The sequence below is a fragment of the Cygnus atratus genome, chromosome 3 (genome assembly GCF_013377495.2).
Source record: "Cygnus atratus isolate AKBS03 ecotype Queensland, Australia chromosome 3, CAtr_DNAZoo_HiC_assembly, whole genome shotgun sequence".
Classification (NCBI taxonomy): domain Eukaryota; kingdom Metazoa; phylum Chordata; class Aves; order Anseriformes; family Anatidae; genus Cygnus; species Cygnus atratus.
The window spans coordinates 119,143,163-119,163,599 of NC_066364.1; the positions used below are offsets into that span (position 1 = coordinate 119,143,163).

At 52.5% G+C, this 20,437-nt stretch overlaps 2 protein-coding genes across 16 annotated transcripts in view; one reads left to right on the forward strand and one right to left on the reverse strand.

The window, feature by feature from the left end:
• The first annotated feature begins 988 nt into the window (after positions 1-988).
• BCL2L11 (BCL2 like 11) lies at positions 989-10,169 on the forward strand. The gene is made up of 3 exons (XM_035565403.2): positions 989-1,400; positions 5,893-6,005; positions 9,874-10,169. The coding sequence occupies exons 1-3, from the start codon at positions 989-991 to the stop codon at positions 9,961-9,963; spliced, it is 615 nt and encodes a 204-aa protein (XP_035421296.1). The 3' UTR covers positions 9,964-10,169.
• Positions 5,254-20,437, reverse strand: part of LOC118257426 (uncharacterized) — a 28,115-nt gene continuing 12,931 nt past the window's right edge. For 6 of the 15 annotated variants that reach the window (XR_004781565.2, XR_004781562.2, XR_004781559.2 and 3 more), the window contains 2 exons: positions 7,192-7,294; positions 5,254-5,481 (listed from right to left, as the gene is read on the reverse strand). Coding sequence is in view for 3 of the 15 variants with exons in the window: in XM_035565401.2 (XP_035421294.1) it covers positions 5,283-5,481; positions 7,192-7,294 (302 nt within the window). In the remaining 12 variants the exon portion in view is untranslated. The other 9 variants (XR_004781563.2, XR_004781561.2, XR_004781567.2 and 6 more) reach the window with 7 other exon arrangements.

The following is a 20,437-nucleotide window of genomic DNA, read 5'->3' on the forward strand; positions in this document are numbered from 1 at the left end:
TTGCCCAGAGGGGCTGAGTGTGATGGACAGCCCCTAGGCTACAGTTTTATCCCTGATGAGCTTTTCCCAATTGCCCCCCGGTGGTGCTGCCGGCGGGGCCTGGCCGTGCTCCCTGGCATGGGTGGCGGGGCCAGAGGAAGCTGTGGTTGGCTGCTGCTGGCTGCCACGGCACAGGTTGGAGTTTGTCACCGCAAAATATCATGGTGATTGTTCACACGAGGCACATCGCGAGCGAGTCTGCCTTTTTCCCCCTTTTCCTCCCCTCCTCTCTCATTTCCAGACTAAAATTCAGCACCAGAGTGCGGGCGTGCAAGGGTGTGTGCGGGTAGGAGCTCTCACGAGGGGGCTGCATGGTGCCAGGAGGGTGCACGTGCCAGGGGTGCATGTGCCAGGGGTGCATGTGCAAGGGGTCGCGTATGGCAGCATGCAGCACGTGTGTACAGAGCAAGCGGGAGTGCAAGGGGCGTGCATGGTGCAAGGGCTGTCCGTGGTGCAAGGGGCGTGCAAGGCCGCGCGTGCCCGGTGCTGGGGGGGAGGTTGGGCTGCGCGTTCCCGCTCGCGGCGGGGGCGCGCGGCGCGCGGCCGCGGGAGGGCAGCGGAGGTGAGCGGGCGGGGCCGGGGGCGGCGCTGGCGGCGCTGGTAAACACGGGGCGGGGCGCGGCGGGGGGGGCGGCGCAGCGCGGCAGCGGGAGCCCGGAGCGCGGCGGGAGCACCGTGAGCGGGGACGGGACGGACGGGACGGGGGAATGGGGGGGGGGAAGGAGGAGGAGGAGAGGAGAGGAGGAAGAAGAGGGGGGGAGGAAAGCGCGGGGAGGGCGGGGGGGGCCGTGCGGGCGCTGCGGGCAGAACAATGGGGCCGGGCGGGGAGGCGGGGAGGAGGAGGAGGAGGAGGAGGAGGAGGAGGCGGGGAGGAGGAGGAGGAAGGGGCGGGGGCAGCCCCGGCCGCCCGCCGCTCAACGCGCTCCGCCCGCAGGCGCCGCGCAGCCCGATGGCCAAGCAGCCCCCCGAGGCGAAGGCGCAGCGCGGCCGCCAGGCTGGGCGGCTGCCGCCGGCCGAGGGGCCGGGCCCGGCGGCGCAGCTGAGGCCCGGAGCCCCCGCCGCCCTGCCCGGCCTCCCCGCAGCCGCCTCGTCCTCCTCCTCGCCGTCGTCGTCGGCCGCCGCCCGGCCCGTCTCGCCCGGCAGCCCGCCGCGGGCGCAGCCGCCGCCCGCCAGCCCCGGCCCGTTCGCCACCCGCTCGCCGCTCTTCATCTTCGTGCGGAGGTCGCCGCTGCTGTCGCGCTCCTCCAGCGGCTACTTCTCCTTCGAGGCCGAGCGCAGCCCCGCGCCCATGAGCTGCGACAAGGCCACGCAGACCCCCAGCCCGCCCTGCCAGGCCGTCAGCCACTACCTGAGCGCCATGGGTGAGTGAGCCAGCCGAGGTGCCGGGCGCCACATGCTGCACGCTGCCGCTCCTCGAGACCTCGGCGGCGCGAGGCCAGGCCTCCGTGGGCACGCGTGGGCCACAGGAGGCCGCGAGGCTCGGCCGCGCTCCGGCCCCGGGTCGCTTCCCGTGAGGGGTGAGGGTGCGCAGGGCTTCGCGCTGCCCCGAGGTGTGCTGCTTCTCGCTTGTTTTCCTGCTTTGGCTTTGTGGGCGCTCTTTTTTTTTCTCTTCAAACTGCCTTGGTGCCCAGCGGTGGGTTGGAGGCACCAGGGTCGCAATGCGCCCGCTCGTTTCGGTGAAACCGCAATGGGCACTTGGAAGCGGCGCGGTGGCGGGCGGGCGTCTGTTTACACGCGGCTCGCCAGGTAAGGCGGGAGTGGAAGCCTCTAGCGGCAGAGCGCGCACGACTGCCCGGGTCCCGCGGCACGATGCCTTTCCTCCTCGTGATTAATTCCCCGCCGTCATCGGAGGAAACCTTTCGGCTTCCGCCCAGCGAAACCCGAGGGAGGTGGGCGCGTTCCCACGGAGCGGGGCAGGTAGCGCTTCCTGGGGAATAACAAACGCCGGCTCCAAGCTTTACGCGATCAAAACATCTGTTTTTTTTTTTTTTTTTTCATGGTTAATGGCTGTGGTTACAGCTGCAGAGCGCTTACTGTAATATGCCCTTAGGAAAGATTTTCTGACATTATTGCTGTAATTACAGCTTAATGCAAGTTTCACAACCTTGTGTAGCAAACACACGTGGCACCACCAGACAAGGATGCTGGAGTTGTGCAGCAGGGAGGCATGGATGGTCTCGAAGCAGCAAATAGCTTTTTTTCTGGTGCTTCAGGAAGAGGTTGAAGTTTGCCCTGATTTTTCTGAGCTCTGGCTTTTTCACATCCATACAGAGAGCTCAGCAAAAGCTGTCGAGACACAGATTTTACTCCAGCCTTTGTTCTGTTATTGTTGCTAGGGGCATCATCCTAAACAACCGTAAGCCAGTGGAAAATACTTGAGCTGCGTACAAGGGACCCTTGGCTACTTTCAGACCCTGTGAAGCCAGAGGCACGGGGCTGTTTTATTCCCATTGAGGGGCTGCAGGCCCCCAGCTGCGACCAGGTGGTGGGGATGGGCTCTGCGTGGTGGGCGAGGACATGGGGGTGATTATTGCCAGCGCTCGATCTGCGCGCTTCTGCCTCTGCCGGGTGCGTACCATCAGATTTCCACGTGGCGTGAGGAAATCCTTCTATCCCCCTCGAGGGAAGCAAGCAGAGGGACTTCTTGCTGAGTTTCTGTATACCTGTTTTAGTGGAGATGCCGACTGTCACACGTGGGCTGAGCAGTGGGGGCATGTGTGGGTGATGGGTGCCCACTGCCCCCAAAGCAGCCTGCTGTTGTTTTTGTGGCTCCTTTAGGAGTCAGGAGGGAGGAGGCAGGGTGGAAGTTTCAGTGTGGAGTGATGGGTTCGTGTTTGCAGCAGCAGGAAAGGGGACTTTGGTTTCCCCATTTGCGTGGCAAGCTATTGCAAGGGCTGCGTTTGCAGCTCTGCCCAAGACTCTCTTGGTTTGCTGTGGTGGAGGCTGCTTTCAAGATTCAGAAGACTTTGCGTTGGTGTCTTGTTCTTTTGTGTGAAATGGTCAAAACTATGTGTGAGAAACAGGGTGGGTGTGAGGTGGAGATGTTCTTGGGTGGGAGGCGGGGAGCACCCTGATGCGCGGTGCTGGTGTGGCGTTCTGGGAAGGGTGCTCTCGAGGAGGAGAAGAGGAGGAGCTGTGGTGGTGAGCAAAAGAGGTGACACTGGAGACTGTGTGGCAGGGCAGTAGGGGAGATATGGGGGAGGAAACAGAAGAAAAAGAAGCCTGATTTTCTTCAGAAAGTGTGGCAAAGCAGGGCAGTGGCATGCATGGGGATGGCCTGCGTGTGGGAGTGCTCAAAATAACGTCACCCGAGACCAGAACCCAGCTGTTTGGTGGTGCCGTAGGAATCTTAGGCTGATATTTTGAGTCTTTGGCTCTCAGTGGGAGCAGATCGCTTTGCTTGCTGCTCTCCTGAAGAGCCGCTCTGTCTAAAGGAGCAGGAGGTGCGCACGTGGGTTTTGTATGTGGTTTTCTGGATGTGTTTGGAGCAGGTGCTCTGTAAATGAGACCTCCCTGTGCTGTTGGGATCTTGGTGTGCTTTCCTGCCCTCCAAGAGAAAGGAGAGAAGTGTGAACTTCTCACTGCTTGTGGATGAACCTGTTTTGTGCTCTCTGGCAGCAACCCGTGTGAGAAGAGCAAACCCCCGGCTGCTGTGAGTAGAGCCCTCACTGAGCCCTGACGTGAGGCCTCGAGCGAGAGGCGGAAGGGGAAAGGGGTGCTTTCATGTCAGCCCAGCGTGACGGGGAAATCCTCCATGAGCAGGAGAGGTGAATTTAACGGGGAAACCTTAAACCGAGAAGCTGGAGGTGTGCTTGCGTGCTGGTGCTGGTGTGGTGTGGGCTGGGTGTTGCTCACAATCAATGCCTCAGTGGTGCGGTGGAACTCTGCGTGCCTGACCTGGTGTTTTATCCAAGGTTGTTTTCCCATGTTTTACGAGCTTTTCTTGAAGGGGATTTGAATTACGCAACCCCAAAGGTGGACACGGTTTGGGTTTTAAACGTGGATGCAGCAACGTTGCCCCGCCAGGCTGCCCTGTCTCACCTGGCTGGCCCAGGTAGGACACCTGATGGTGGTATTGGTCAGGGAAGCTTCTCACAGACCTCCTGGGCTTCAGAAGCTTTTGTATGTTTATTGTAGGGGGGGATGCGGGAGACATTGCCACGCTCCCTTGATGGCATCCACTTTAGTAGGGCAATTGGGGCCCGTGGAGCTGTCGGGCAGTCGCCTCTCCCATGGCGGGGTGTGTGTTTGGTCCCTTGGTCCCCATCGAGGCGAGGCGCTGGAGGAGCCACGATGTGTGGACGGGCTGAGGCCCGGGGCTGCCTCCCCTCGCGTCAGGCAGTGTCGGCTCCCGGTATGACTGTGGCCACCCCGAGCACGCTCTGAAAGTTCCTCTGACTGTTTCTGCAACCGATTATGACTGGACGCTTTTGATATTGCGATCCGGCAGCGCCGCAGAAAGTCCTTTCTGAAAACCTCAGCCCGATTTCACTCTCAGCCACCATGCCCTCGCGGCGACACGATGCTGGGGCAGGACCGATGGAGCGAGTGGGAGAGCCACACCAGGACTGCAGCCGTGCCCGCTTCGTGCCAGCGGGATTTCAGACAGGCCTGAATCTCGCGCATGCCTTCCCGAAGCGCCGAGGCTTTGCTGCCGTTCATTCAGCAGCTCTGGAAATAAATAGCATGGGGCCGTCCCCGGGAAGGCAGCGGGCACTGCTCTTGCGCTACTACAGTGTGAAAACAAAACAGCTCCCCAAGCCAAGCAGTGTCAGCTTGGCTCAGAAATAAATTTTCCAGTCAGGTCGGAGCCAGACTCCTTATTTAATTTTTTATTTATTTATTTATTTATTTTAACTGCCCTACTAATCCTTTGAATATTTTGAGATTGGAAGCTATTTGTATTCCCTCGCGAGTCCTTTTAAGCTTTCGTGCCAAGTTTGTGAAATGCTCTGTTTTGTTTTGTGTGCTTTTTTTTTGGGGTAGGTTTTTTTTTTTTCTTCCCCTCTTAAGGCTGCATTTCTTGCTCAAATCTGAGCTTCTCGTGGCAGGAGGGGGCAGAGGTGGCACAGGTGCTGCACCGAGGCTCGCCTGGGTCACAGGCTGCTTCTTTCCCCCTCAAATATTTGTGGCGTTATGCGATTGTTTTATCACGTGTTCAGAAACTTCTTAAAATGGAGACTAAAGGGGTTGGTTCTGTACAGTTCAGTGTAATTGATGTATTAGCTCTTTTTTTTCTTTTATTAGTCAGCGCCGTTTTCTTGCGCCTGGTTTATTTTCTGCTGAAGTGCTGGAACATAATATTGAAGTGAAGAGCCTTCCAGTCCCGTTGGGGAGATGAAAAGTCCACAAGTTTGCTCAAAGTGCAGTTTCTCCAATTGTGGCTTTCTTCTTAGCATGGCAAAAATAATCGTTTTCCTTTTCTTGCTGGATGCCTCAGAACTGTTCGGGGAAGAAATGTGAGAATTAGATTAAACTATCAAGACAGAGGTTTTTTAAGGTTACAGAAGAAGTTGCTGCTGTGCCTGCAAGAAATCGTTATGTTTAGAAGGGGGGGGGACATAAGGTTTTGATAGGGAAAGAAATTGAAGAGTAGCAGCTCCGTTTTCCTCCTTGTTTAAGAAGGAACCAATGCTTGGATGTGCCACAGGAAGCGCTCCAATAGGAAGCCTATAATAAGTTAATGAATAAAAGCCTAATAATAATGGAAAACCAATAATGACTTAAAGCCTGTCTACAATACGCATCGTACACAGCAAGTCACAGTTGCACTCTTCCTGGGTTTAATAGAGTATTTGGTTTTTTTCCCCTCATGTTCATCTGTTTCAAATGCTCTGTTTTTGTTCTGTGCAGCTTCCAGGTGGCGGTCTCACTTGCTAGCAGAAGAAATACAGCCAGAAATATGGATTGCACAGGAGCTGCGGCGCATTGGAGATGAATTCAATGCCTCCTATTGTCCGAGAAGGGTAATTTTCTTATTTTTACTTTCCATTTCTTTACACTTAGTCTCTAAAAGGGAAAAGCTTAATCATATCTGGAAACTAGCTCTGCGGCAAGTGTTTCGTTCACTCAAATGTAGAAAAGGATGCGCGGGTGGTTGTGTTCACCCGGGTGCAGGGGCGTGCTGCCTGCGCTGCGGAGTCATCCGCTGCTGCAATGTCATTAAATGTACTCAGAGTCACCAGCGAGTTGGGACCAGAGACTTTCAGTTATTGCAGCTTCATTCCCAGTACCGAGAGCCAGTAAAGCATGGTCTGTTGCTGGGTTAGAACCAGACCTGATGGTAATGAGGGAAAAAGACATCTAAAAGCAAGTAAAAGCTCAGGTGTTGAAGCAAGTAAAGCTCAGGTGTAGTTTTGGGACGGCATCGAAAGGAGCTATTCTGGGAGGCTGGCACTGTTGGGTTCCAGCGCCGGTGTTTTAAGGGAAACGTGCCAGGAGCCAGCACAGCTCCCCAGCCTGCCCAGTGCCCACATTGCTGCTTCAGAGGATCGTGAGTGTCCTGGTCACAGAAGTGCAACAGGGATGAACCTGTCTGATAGCTTATTTTTCTTAGCAGCAATCGGCAACAGGAGCTCCTTCAAAAAGCATGTGTTTATAAGACTGTAAAGTCTCACCTTCAAGTGTTGCAACAAAAATGGGTGGCACTAACACAAAAAAGAAACAAGCCAGCACCAAGAGAGATGAAGTAACAGTAGTTTTCAGAAGAACGTTAGCCAGTAACTTGCCTGTTGTACATCTCTCATGGCTGCATGTTCGTACATGTGATTTCCAGTCCATCTACTCTTCCTTTTCCTCCTCTGTGGGAAGAAGAGTCAGAAGTAGAGGCACTGGTGACGACATGCTGACTACCCGGATCTTTATCCATCCTCCCCAGCTTGTGAGTCACCCCCACAGCATTTCCTCACCATGTCCAGGGTCTGTACAACAGCTGCCTTCAGGCAGAAACTCTCCCCCAAAATGGGCACCAAGCTGCTGCGGTCCGGCACCTTCTCCACAGCCTTTCAGCACTGCCTTGCTTGCAACTTGTACATCACTTTCTTTCTGAATGCTCCCACTTTTCTGCCATGCTAGGCTGCTCTGTTGCAAGCCCATGCTTGATGTGACTCTGTGGGTGATGTGAGAAATGCATCCTGCGTGGTTTGTACTCACCTGAGCGTGTTCTGTGACCCGCTGCATGGCGGAGGGTTTCCTTCAGCTGCGCTCCTGCAGTGGTTCCCAGCTGAGCATCCAACCCGCTCATCTGGGGAAAGAACTGAAACAGAGGGCCACGTATGGCTTGTTAGATGACATTAGTATGGCTTGTCATGCATGACCCTAAAAACACTGAATGCCTATAATAACATCAGAAGGATGTGATACGGGCTGTGCATATTGCTGCATGGCTGGGTTGAGAGCACTGAGTATTTTGTTAGTGTCTGTAGCTCAGGTGCTCTGCAACAGCTACTGCAGCGTCTTGGTTGCTTGTGGTTACCCATCCTAGTGCTCCCCTGCATCTAGTCACCTGTCAAGCTAATTCTTTTGAATTTATGCTTTTTTACCCCCCCGCTTTGGAGTCAGCAGCTTCCCCTGTGGATTTGCTCTCATTTTCCCTTGCTGCCATGCATGTGGGTGAGGGCTGCACAGGTCCACTGGGGAATGCGGCATTCCCCTGTTCTCTGGTGGCAAGGACAAAGTAGCATTGCCTCCCGTGGGCTTAATTACAATCTGATGAATTCCTGTTGTCTATTGCATCCAGAAACAAGCGGCTTGCAGAGCGTTTAAGTAATTGCTGTGGATTTATTGTTCCCACTGTGCCTGGCTATTGCTCCCTGAAACGTTGTCTTTTCCTGCTGCAAACAGCGTGCTGTTGAGGAAGAAGCTTGCACATGCAGGACTGGATCATTGGCACAGCACCTGGGAAGGGAGGAACAGGAGGATTTGCTATCGCAGCCTGCTCCCCGTGGCGGTGTGCTGCACGTAGCCCTGCCGCGCTGCCGGTCCGCACCACTGGCAGCCCGTGTCCCCGTCACCTCCGTCCTCATTCCCGCCTCGAGGTGCACGCAGCCCAGCTTGTTCGGGTTTGCCCTTTGAGCGCGGAGCCGCTCGAGGAGGGTAGAAATGGGGAACTAAAAGCGGTGCCAAAACAGCTCTCACCAGACAGGTCGGGGCTGTCGGACGGGTCTGCGTTGCTGCTCTGCCCCAGCGTGCACCCAGACGAGTGCAGGGGTCCCTAAAAGCAGCCCTTTTTTGTTTTGTGCCTGCCCTTAAAATCCCCCCAGGGCAAAACGAGTGGGAATCAGGCAATTCAGCATCAACCCCCTCCTTGTCCTTGCTGGCAGATTGAGCAAACAGCAGCAGCCACAGTGCTCTACTGCCATGCAGCTCAACTCCACACCGAGGCTTTTGTTACGTGGAGGACATGTGGCATGCCAAAAGCTGTGCCATTTGCCCCCTCTCCACCCAGCTCAAGGGTGCTCAAGCATCCTCTGCGGGTGACGAGTGTGCTCGGCGTGCGTCACGGCCCCGTGCCAGAGAGAAAAGTTTGCATATCGGTGTAAACAGTGTGATTTCTCTCTTTGGGGCATGTACAGACATGGTTTTGCTGCACTAAATATAGCCCGAACTGCACCACTTCTGACAGCACAGAGGAGGAGAGGTGGTGACACTGGGGCTTCTGTTTCAATGCTTGAAAAAGGAAAAAAGCTCAAAAATTAAATGCTCTGTGCTGATTGCTGCTGTGAAATAACAAAGAAAAGTTTGCTCCAAGGAGAAGTGCTCTGCTGCCATGTCTGGCTAATGGTGTTCCACGAGCGTGGCGGTAGCAGCGCCTGGAGCCGTCAGAGCTGAACCTGCGGCTGCCACCGTCAGCAGGAACCTGCCGGTGCTGCTCTCCCTGCTGGGGGTCTTTACTTTTTCCGTTTTTTTTTTTTATTATTATTACCTCCCTGCCTCTTGTAGCAGGGCTTACTGCTTGTTTGCCACGTTTCAGCCCCCTGGCAGCGTTACATGTCTCCCACGTGAAGGGAGACGGCGCAATGTCCCCATTGAGCCTGTGAAGCAAATGTGCCTGGGAGCAGGCAGCTTCGGCCCTCTGAGTATTATAAAGCTTTTTATTGAAAGAAAACATGGAAGGTGTCTGGGTTTCCTTGAAGTGCTTGATATTGAGCTTGTGAAATCTCTGTTTCCAGGTTTCGTTTGCAGGAGCTGAGAAGTGCCTGCTCAGCCCTGCTCGAAAGCATCGGGGTATTTGCCCTGTTTGTGTTTTATTGTCCCTGCTCAGAAGAAATTTTGAGTTGACTTTGAACTCAAATTGAACCAGTTCTGTGAATGTGGGCGGGAGCAGTCCCAGAGGGGGCATGGGGACATAGTCTTTTTGCAGCAGTTTTGGCTTCACCTTGGTTTGGTGCACAGATGGGGTGTCAGCAGTGGCTTCTCTAGCAGTAAAGCACTTGATGGCATTGAGCTGGGTCTTTGTTTTCGTCCTTTCCCTCTGCATTTGCCTGTCAGGGCAGGCTCCCATGCAGTTTTTTGTGCCACTATTTTGTTTGCTTCAAAAAATACTCGATAGGGTTCAGCATGGTCAAAATGCAAAATTAAAATCATCTTTGTTTTGACCACCACTTCTGACAAATTTTAGAGTCTTGTCTGTATTGAACTTCTTGAAACAAGCTCAGTTGGTAAATGTAGACCTCTTGTAGTCTCAGCAGCACTCTGGGGAGAAGACTGGCAAGGAAGCTGCCATGTCTACCTCCTCCTTTCACCGCATCCAGGCAGCATTGCAGGAGGTGTTTGTCTTGTGAGGGCTGTGCAGTTGGGAATTAAAGTCACTTTTTTTCCCTGTTTTCCTTCTAGGGTTTCTTGGATAACCATGTTGGAAACCCCCAGATCGTTATTCTGCGCCTCCTGCATTATATCATCCGCCTCATCTGGAGGATGCAGTGACGCCATGCGGCGCGGGGCGCTGGGACTTGATGACTTCTTCCAAAAAAACCATGAAGAAGAGCTGGTGCCAGAGCCTGGCACTTCGAAGCCGCCCTCCCTGCCGGGACGCACGATGGCTGGATGAGGGTGAATTTCCCACACGGACCTGCCAGGACTCCCCAAAGCCGGATTTTATCTGAGAGTGGTGTTTACTGTGTTTCTCTCAATTTTAAAAAAAAAAATCTTTTTTAAAAAGGACTTAGAAAATACTCAATGATGATCGACTCCTGTTTCGTCATCGCTTCTGGGAACTTGTCGGCTCATCTTGGATATTCCCAAAAAAACAGCGGAGCCGGCTGATTTGCAGAGCTGCCTTAGTTTGTGCCGCAGCCACTGCGCTGCTGCCTCCTCCTGGCTGCCAAAGAGGATGAGGAGGGAAGAAGGGCAGAGGGATTTCAATCAGCACTTCTCTTACCTGTAAATACCTAATGCTACCCCAAATCCAACTTCATTTGCATCATGCAAATAGCCTATTTCCTGCTGACTGATTTTTTTTATATATAATTTTTTTTTTTAATTCTGAATTTCAAGACTTAGCTGTCAGATTCCCAGGGTCCAAAATATCACAACCAACTAACCAAACAAAAAACAATCCACCAGGTTGCCTTTTTTTAGAAATTCTTTCTATAAGACGTGTGAAAATGCTTCTGTATTGTATATTATAATATATAACGGTGACTGAGTAATTCAGCAATAAAACATTCTTGGAGGCAGGTTAAAACAGTTCCCAAAACACTGCAGTTTTGCACCCAGAGACAGGTCCTGCTGCTTGACTCCAGGAACTGTTTTAAGGCATGGTTAGTGTGTTGCTGTTAAACCCAGGAGAGTTTGTGGCACGTTGGATGTTTCCTGGGATGTTCTGTTCAGACAGGACCAGGATGATGGGAGAAGCCAGCCGGCTACAGGCATGGAGATGAAGACCCCAAAGGTTCCTGCGAGGGGATCCAGCTGGAAGAAGGGCCATGGCAGTGCTGCAGGACACGGACTTGCACGTGCCTGCTGTTCAGGTGGCACCAACCTATCGGTGACTTGCTCGACGTGGAGCGTTGGGTCTGCTCCCCACTGACTGCCTTGGGAGGTCTTCTCCATGTGCCATGTCTCCTCCTTCCAGCCAGGAAGACCTCAGCGTGTGATTGTTGCCTCAGGACAATGCTGTGTCTCTTCTCCCAGCTGTAGACCATCCCGTGTGGCTCAGGAAGCTCTATGAGAAGCCCAGGAGGCCACCAGCAGCAGCAGGATCCATGTCCCTGCAGATGGAGGCCCCACCACCATCTCTGGTTCATCTCATGCGGGAGGCTTCTGCACGGCAGGCGCTTTTGGGGCGTGCAGTTGCTCCAGCTGCCCACGTATCTATGCACAAACATACTTCTCTCGCCTTCAAAGCTGTCCTCTTCCCTCTGGCTGGTGTAGATGTTCCTAAAATCACCTTCCAAATGCTGCAGTTAGTTCTGGTTTCACCAGCACCATAGAAGAAAAAGCAAACCCAGCCCCACAATAGCGTTTTTTTCCTACTGTGTTGCAATATATGTGCCAGGAGAAGCTGTTCTGAGTGCCATTGTTTGAAGATCAGTGTTTCCATGCTGGAAGAGCTGTACAATCTGACCTCTATGCATTGGCTGGTAGGCAATGACCCATTGGTGGCTGCGTGCCCCTGATTGCACTCGTTGGAAGGATTATGGAGCGATTTTAGTATGGTTTTTTTTCTGGTCCTGCAAGACAAGCATCTCTTGCGGGAGATGGCGTTGGCTGCAGGGATGACTCGAGAAGAGTATTTTAGAGGGGGAACCTCTGCACTTGTGGAGAGCGAGCAGCTGCCACGTCCACCGACCCCGGCCGGGCTGGAGGCTGCGCTGCCCTGAGCACGTCCCGTGGAGCACACCAAAGAATCGCGGCCGGCGCCCAGCACTTTACCCTGTCCTCCCGGCCCCATGCCGCGGAAAAACTCCATGAGTCCCTGGGGGAGAACCCGAGGTGTCGGTACCAGCTGGCTTGGGCTTCTTCCCTGCAAGCCTTCCCAGCCAGAAGGTAGATAGAGGAAAAAGCAGCCCCCTGAAAAAACAGGCTTCACCCCCCTGTAGGCTCGTGGGGGGTTGTTTTTTTAAATAAAATAAAATTTCTGGAAAAGGTGTTTTTAAATAGTGATTAAACTCATTTTAGCTGTGTTTGCTGATGGATTTTTTTTTTGGGTCGTTTTAAGCCTCTGTAGCCTGTGCTCTCTGTTCTGCCAGAACGATTCAATGAAGTTTTCTGTGGTTGTGGAGAAACCAGATTTGCTGGATGGTCTCACACCATGTGTTACGCTTCTCCTCTTCTGGTAACTGTAAATACCTGAATATTTATTAGAGTAGGGCACCATATTATTTTCATCATCTGAGCCAAATATCTGTGTGCAATGTAGTCCCTTTCCTTTCTCGTGTAAGTTTTGTACAGCTTATAAGTAAGCAAAAAAAAAAATCCTGTTTTTTCTAAACTTTTTAGAGTTGAACTTGGTAAATACTGTAGATTTTTTTTTCCCCTGTGTAATTAATGCACTCTACTGTTCCATAATGCTGTAAGTTGCAGAAAGGTTGCATATTTATTTTCTGCTTATTTAAGTTCCTCCACAGGTTGTGTATCGCCCCTCCCTGCCCCCAGGTCTCTGGTGTGTATGGACCATGCGAGTGATCAACCTCCCAGCACTGCCTACTGGATTCAGTGCAGCCACCACAGTGTAGAAAAAGAGATTTGTTGATTTTAAGTGCCTAAGTGCCACTTTCCCATAGTGATTTAGGCGCATATAAGATGTCAGCATTAGTGACGTTCAGTGGTAGTTTGGCTTCTCCACCTCCATGAGTTTTGTCAGTCCCTTTTAAAACCACATTTTCCTCTATCTTAGATCTTTGGACCAGATTTAGCATCAGGTACAACGGGAGTGCACGCTGATGTCCTGATTAATTACTAACTCATTTCATAGGACCCAGCATATGTAGCATTTTTATTGCAATTTCCCTGGCTTACTTGTGTTTTGCACTGATGAATTTTGGACAGGGTAATTGCCACTTTACTTGTGCAATACTGCTGTAAATAATTGCAGATCTTTTTTTTTTTTTTTTTTTTTAAGATGCAATCTTTTATGTTCTATAATATTTTATATGAATAAAACTTTCAACTATTTGTCATGAGTGCTGCTTTCTTTGGGGATTTTCATATCAGCTGGGGGGGAGGGTGGTGATGACACAGATAATTGCCATTTTATCACCAATTCTCCCTAAGGTGCGGTGGCAGGCTGCTCCAGGCTTGTGGGGGGGCGTTGTTCTGGTCTGAGATGCTTTCAACTTCCTGGTGCTGTACTGCATTAAATTAAGCTATTTTCTAAAGAAACCCTCTGCGAGGAAATTCTTGGTGATTTTAAATGCCTGCAAATGAGGAGAGCAAGCCTGTGATTGATTTAGTTTGTTAATTAATTTAATAGGGTTCTGCAAGGCAAGCTCTTTCTTGAGAGACTGTTTAGGATTCCCAACTGAGTCATCTGAGAAGTTCTCAGATGTTTTCTTTAGCTATTACTTTAAATTTTGTATTTTTGTTTTAAATTTGAATCAAAACCTGCGCATAAAAATGACTGCCCCAGCTCTCTCCTGCCCCCAGTTCAGAGCCCTCCCCGACGTTTTAGGGCTGGATCCGCCTCAGGGTCGGCGATGGCAAAAGAGGGCAAGGGGCCGGGTCCTGCATTGTGTACCCGCACGCTTGCTCTTTTTGCCTTTATTTCACCACAGATAATAGATGGCAGATAACTGATAGCATCAGCCGTGGTTTGGAGCAATTATTTTGCTGCGATTGCTCACATGGGGCTCTCAGCACAAAAGGAGCAGATACGGGGTGATGGCGAAGCTCGTGAAATGAAGCAGGAAAGGTCGATGTGCAGCAGGGAATGGCAGAAACGAGGGCCCTCGCATCCCTCTCCATGCACACACATCTCCATGCGTGCGCCCTTATTTGTACCTAGCGCTCTGCATCTCCCAGCTGGTGTCGCAGCCGTGGTGCCCACCCAGGCGGTTTCTCATGCCCCAGCAGGCAGCGCAGTGTCCAAATCACTAATTAGGGATCAGCGTGCATCCCTTTGCCGGGAACCTGGCCGCGGCATTGATCCGGGTGAGTCATGGCTGCGAGAGCAGGGCTTGTTTCTGTAGAGGCAGTGGAGCTTTACCCCCTGCTCGGTTTGGTTTGTTGTGTTAAAGCTGGTTTTAGCTGCTCAAGGAGGAGTTGCTTTAGAAGATGTTGCTGCTCCCCATTATTTTTCTCCTTTTTTTGGCTCTCCAAAGTCCTAAAGTGCATTACACTTTTTCTGCTCTCCCATAAATAAAAGATCCCCAACCTGTGTGCTTGGGAGGCCGTCTTTAATCATTGTCCCTTTTTTAACAGCAATGTCGAGCGCTCGGTGCACACTGCTGGTGAGCCTCCGCTGAGCAGACTGTGATGCTGGCCACTACTTTCAATTTTTTGGTGGATAAATCCCGACCATGCTCGCCTGCCTTCACCTCCAAAGCATCAGCTGGGGGCGGGACAGCAAAAAGGAAGGAAGAAAGGGGAAAAAGAAAGAAATCGGAAAAGTGCCCAAAAACCCGCTCCCTGTGAGAGCAGAAACCCACTCCCTGTGAGAGTCACTGCCTCCTGCTGAAATGTATTGAAAAAATAAAAGTCCCCCTTGACAAACAACAAAAAAATTCTGGATTATTTTTTTTTCTTGTGCGTGTTTCAAATTACAGAAGTTCCCGAAAGGGAAGTTTATAGGTTTCAGGTGCTATTTTGGGGGCTTAGCTCAAAAAAAGGCCATACTGCCCAGACGAGGCCATGCCAGCTGCCAGCCCTGCGCTGCACAGGGGTTTTCTGTCCCGTTAGAAGCGCAGTGGCACTGGGACGTTAGGAGAGGCTTCAGGGAGAGCTCTGACCTGTCCAGGAGGGTTTGAAGCCCTTGGTGCTCTGTTCACCCGATGTAGCAGCCCGCTGGGCAACACGGTGCACGGGATGGATGTCCTGCCTCATGTTTTGGGGGGAAAAAATGAAAAAGAGCTTTTGTGACACAAACAACAGGGGCTCGGCCTTGAGCTGGAGCTGGAGCAGTGCCAGAGCAGCCTGTGCAGGCAGGTTGTCCCACCGGCTATTTTCCCTTTGTTTTTGCTGTGACTCATTTTGGAAGGTGCCTGCCCGAACCCTGCAACCTTGGCGAGACAGCAGGGGAGGGAAACGCACCCCAGCAGCACCAAACAGTGGCAAGAACGCCAGGCGGCTCCTTCCTGCGGCTATGGCCAGCCCAGGGTGCTCACAGCCCAGCTTGGCCATGGCCACGTCCAGGTTGGCCATGGCTGGTGCCGTGGTGGACCTGGCCCACTTTGGCCATGGCTATGTCCAGGTTGGCCATGGCTGGTCCCAGTTGGCAAGGTCCCAGCTGGAATAAACTTCCTTTATTCCTTGAAAAGGAAAAAAAAAAAACACACAGTTTGAACATGGAAAAAGCCGCACAAATGGCTCATGGCTGCATGTGCATCTGCTCTTAACCCCTGTCAGCTGAACCTACTGGAAATGTACCTAGGCTTGTTGATTGGGGACATTTAAATCTGATGATTACCATTTTGAGGCTCACAGTGAGCTATGGTACATGGAAGGAAGCCCTTCTAAACTTGATGGGAGGCAGCAAGATGGAGAACGGCCACCGAAAGCCACCCGTGGTGATGGGAAGGAGGGAGGGCTCCTCCTGCCCGCACCCCAGCACTATTAAATCAAAGTGCTCTGTTTTAATAAAGAACACTGAGTGAGAGCTTCAATATGGATTTGTGTGGGACTTTTACGTGGGATTAAGCTCATCCTTTTTTTAAAATTAACCCATTAAGTCAAGCGTCCATTTCCAAAGACAGCCCATGGGGGCACACAGCACTGCCCTGAGCATCCTTGAAGAGCTGCAGGGCCACGGACAAAGCAGGCCCCAAGCTCCATCCCCTATATAACAAGGCTGGAAGGCTCTGGGGCCATCCAGCACCAGGAGAGCGGCAGAGCCATCCTGCCATGCTCTTACTATATTTTTTTCCAATGACTCGCCTCTGACCTTTCAAACACCTGTTCAGCCTTAAACAGCTAAAAATACCCACCAAGCTTTGCATCTGATTTTCATACTGCAACAAAGCTCACTGTTTCCAGTGGGTTTTCTTACTTTTCTGGATGGTTCTAGGATGTTCGACCTGGGCGGTTTCACCTCGCTGTGGATGGGCATCACAGGGCTCTGGCCACTGGCAAGGCCTCCCAGGCTCTTGCACCGTGTCGCCCAGCAGAACCCTGGCAGCAGTGAGGGGAGAGCTGTGTGGATGTGTCTGTATGGTGTAAAAAAGGCAATTTCCATCTGCTGCCGGCCTGCCGCTCCCAATGCCAGCCCCAAGGCACGAAAGCCACCTGGGTTAGGCATTCCAGATGCAGGCTGCTCTCCCTACCCTGGCAGCCCTGTCCTGAGCCGAAATCCCCCAGCAGCTTTGGCCTGCAGGCAGACAAATCCCACTAGTGCAGAAGGAATGAGGCAGGGGGTTCTCCTGGCCAGCATTTCGATGGGGTCATATTTTAATTTTGTCAGGAGGGCACGGGGGAGCCTTCGTTGCTTGGCCACGTGGCTGGAGTTAATTAAACCACACTTTGTCTCAATGTTATTCGTGACATCACATGCCGAATGGGAACTTTTTGACAAATACATCATTTTAATTAGGGAGGAAATGTTTGAAGGTGGCACAATGTCAGTTCCCGAAGGGGGCGACGCACTGGGTAGCAAGATGCCGCTTCCCCCACCGTGCACCAGCACTGTCGGTGCTGCTCTAATTGGCTCTGGTTTGCACAGCTGCAGCAGCACTGGGTTCAGCCTGGAGAAAGGTGAAAAAAAGTATGGAGTTTTTGCTTCTTTTTTTTTTTTTTTCATAAACCAGAAACTGGCAGCGCACATCCTCCCAGCTCCCATGGGATGCCTGGCCCAGCTCTGGGTCATGAGGAGGCGTCTCAGCATCTCGGCAAGGAGATGGCTGCAAAAATGCAAGCAGAGAGATGCATTTCCACACATCCTTCCAAACGAAAAGTGGGTTTTTAATCTCAGCACGTACCATTATTACTGCTCAGTCTACCCTTGTCTGTGGGATTTGGGTGGTGCCATGGCTGATGGTGCCTCGCAGGTGATGGAGAGTGGGCTCGGTGGCGCTGGGACGTGGAACTGCAGGAAACACCGCATGCTGCCCAGTTCCCCCATCGCTCAAAATGATGGCTTAAGATCAGTGTCTGGTAGATGCTAGGAAGCCCAAGGTGAGCACCGCTGCCCTGATCTCTCTAAAACTAGCTTTAAAGAATAATCTGGGGATAAAGCCCTCTCATGACCACATGAACTGGGCTGATGGCTCTAATGGATGCACTTGGGGCATCTCCTTGGGCGCATCTCCCAACAAAAGCCACTGAGTGCCACTACTGTATGCCTGGGGCTTGAGGCAGTTGCCGAGCACTTGGCTGGCCAGGGAACGCTACGAGTGAGCATCAGCATTCAAATTACTTATTGGCAGAAATGGGTTTAAAAATAGGTTTTTATGATAAACAAACTAACCTCATACAGGAAGTGAGCTGCAAATACTAAAAACTAGTATGGTGTAAGGGAGCTAGTAGAGCACAGATCTGCCCCCCCCCCCCCCCAAAAAAAAAAAAAAAAGAAGAAAAAAGAAAAAAGACATTTAAAAAAAAATTCCTGTGCTTTTGATGCTCACTCCTGCTCAGGGCAAGGAGGTGGCATGGGAAAAGGGGGAAGGTGGCTGGGGACAAGGACTTTGCCCCCAGCATGGGGCTGGCTGCACCCAAAGCAGGGGCTGCTGCTTGCAAGCAAGGCAAGGGTGCCAGGCACACAGTCAGCCCCCCAAAATCAATCATGGGGTGGAGACACCAGCCCCGTGCTGGCACCACGCTCCTACATGCTCCAAGCAGGTTCTGGAAGAGCAAAACACAAACCTGGCCCCAGGGTGATGCTCTGCTTGCCTGCATCCCAGCCACATGCATATCAACAGGCAGGGACAGCAGGGAAATGGAGACAGACACAGAAATCAGGCAATGCAACATGGGGCTGCATGCAGACAGCAGATTTGGTTTCCCTCAGCCCTGTTTTCTTATGGAAAATGGCAAAAAGGCAAACGTCCTGCTCCAGGGATGTGGGAGCTGCAGGTGCGTGGAGTGCTGGGGAGAGGCAGCAGGATTTCTGCCCTCCTCGCAAACCCAAAACAGAGCCAAACCCTGGCAATGCACAGCCAGCTTTGAGTTGTGAACCTGGTGTTTCAGTGTGTTTGGACTTCAAAAGGCGTTTGCTGCTGCTGCTGAAAAGGTTAAGCAGTTTTCCTACCGAAACCCGAGTGTGGGCTGTGAAAGAACATGTTAATGAAGAAAATTTCCCCAGGGCTGCTCTTTTATTATCACCAAAGCCATCAAGTTTCAGTTTGAGTTATTTGTATTTATTTATAAAAACAAAGATTAAATAAGTAGAACAAAAACAAAAACCTCATCCTAATTTCTGAGCTCAGCCTGATTTATTAAAACAAAGGAAACTCCCCTCCAGCAGGTAGCTGCAGCCTGTTTTTCCCTTTGCTGTGAGGCAACGCACCGTGTTTCATGCGAAAAAACCCTCCTGCATCTCAGCACCAAGCTGGCCGAGGTTTTGTTTTCCCCCCTTGCGCTACGGGGCCGAAAGGATTACGTTTGCTATGAAAATGTTGGTGATAGATTCAGCCTTATGTGGAGAGAAAACAGCCTCGCATCTGCCCCCCAAAATATCACCATTGCACCCAAAAACAGCCCAATGCAGATTTTTGCTGAAAAAATACCATGAAAAACTGATGCTGCTGGCTGCAGGCTCCTCCAAAATCAGTGGCAGAGCCCAAGGCCACAGGGAAGAGGCTCACAGCCCCTGGTACTGCTGCCCTGTCCATGCCGTGTGGCCACTTCGTTTGCAAGGTTTTAAAGAGGGAGAAGCTGATTGTTTTCTGAAAGAAAAAAAAAAAAGCTTTTTTCTTTTTTTCTTTTCATGTGTTTTTACTTCCATCGCTAGAGACCTGGTTAAAGAACACACAAAAAAGCCCTTCAGTGGTCTTGTAGCCTTTAACGTGTTGTTTTTCTACATATTTTATGTTGTTGGCTTTTGTTATCAGTCTCATCTGCAATTTGTGGCCAATTCTGTCATGCTTTAGGCAGACATCTTGTTCCCAAAACTGTTTGCAACCTTTCAGCTACAGTACAGTGGCAAATACAGTGCGAGGCCAGCCACAGCACAACGAGAAAAAGGGCAGATTTAACCCCCAAATCATCCTTTGGCTGAATTCCCTCTCTGCGGAGGGCCAGTGGCCCATGGGCAGCACCAGCCCGGCACATTGGCCCCTCCAGCCAGCATGGCATGAGCATGTCTGGCACGGTGCCCATTTCTGGCATTTTCCCCCCAAAACGTGAGGCAGCCCTATCCCATGTGGCTGATGGGGTCTCAGGGAGACTCAGGAGGGTGTTTGGGTACCACTGTCCATCTGCGAGGCCGCGCTGAACCCCCCAGGCCCTCACCGTGCCAGTGCCACGTGGATTAAATCACTTGAGCGCTTATTTACCACCGAAAACAAACGCCGCCGACCTGGCGCGTATTCGATATTAATATCGAAACCAAAAAGCAAATTAATACCGCAGAATCAAGGTATTTAAAAATAAAATGAAAGTCTCGCCAGGGAGGGCTGGGTTTCAGCAGCCAAGTGTGCTGCGCGGGGCTCGAGGCCTGGCGCCCACCCAGGCCACCGTGGGCCAGTGCCAAGTGGGGGCTTGGCGCTGCCATTTTGGGGTCGCAGCAAAACGAACGCCTTTTCCCTGGGTGGGAAGGGCGTGCGGCCATGCCGAGCACGGCCGCTGGGGAGGGAAGTGAGGGGCCGGATTCCCAGCTGTCCCCGTCCCCCAAACGGCTGCTGATCTCCTGGGTTTTTCCACGAAGCCGCCCGCGGCGGGCCGGGGGCATGACACATCGCGAAACCCCGCTCCCCTTCCTGGCCCTGCTGCCGCTGCTGCTGCTTCGCCGTTGCACAAGCCCACAACGGTTTCCCCGAAAGGGCTGGCGGCAGCGGCGGCAGCTGGCCTTGGGGTGATGGACACAATTTCGGCCCCTCAGCCGCGGGGCACGGTGCACGCCTGCACCCCCGGGGGGGCCCGCGGGGGGACCCCGCTGCCGCCGCCATGCCCACCCTGAGCCCAAAGCCCCCCGATGCCCCGTCAGCATCTTTGCACCCCCAGCACCCCCAGGTCGTACCAGGGCCCCCGGTGGGCACCCTCCTGAGGGCTTTTGTGCACCAAAATTTAGAGAAAATAAGCCTGCCACGGGTCTCCCAGCGCCGTCTGCACTTCCTGTGACAAAGCGCAGCACACCGCGTTTGAGAATGAT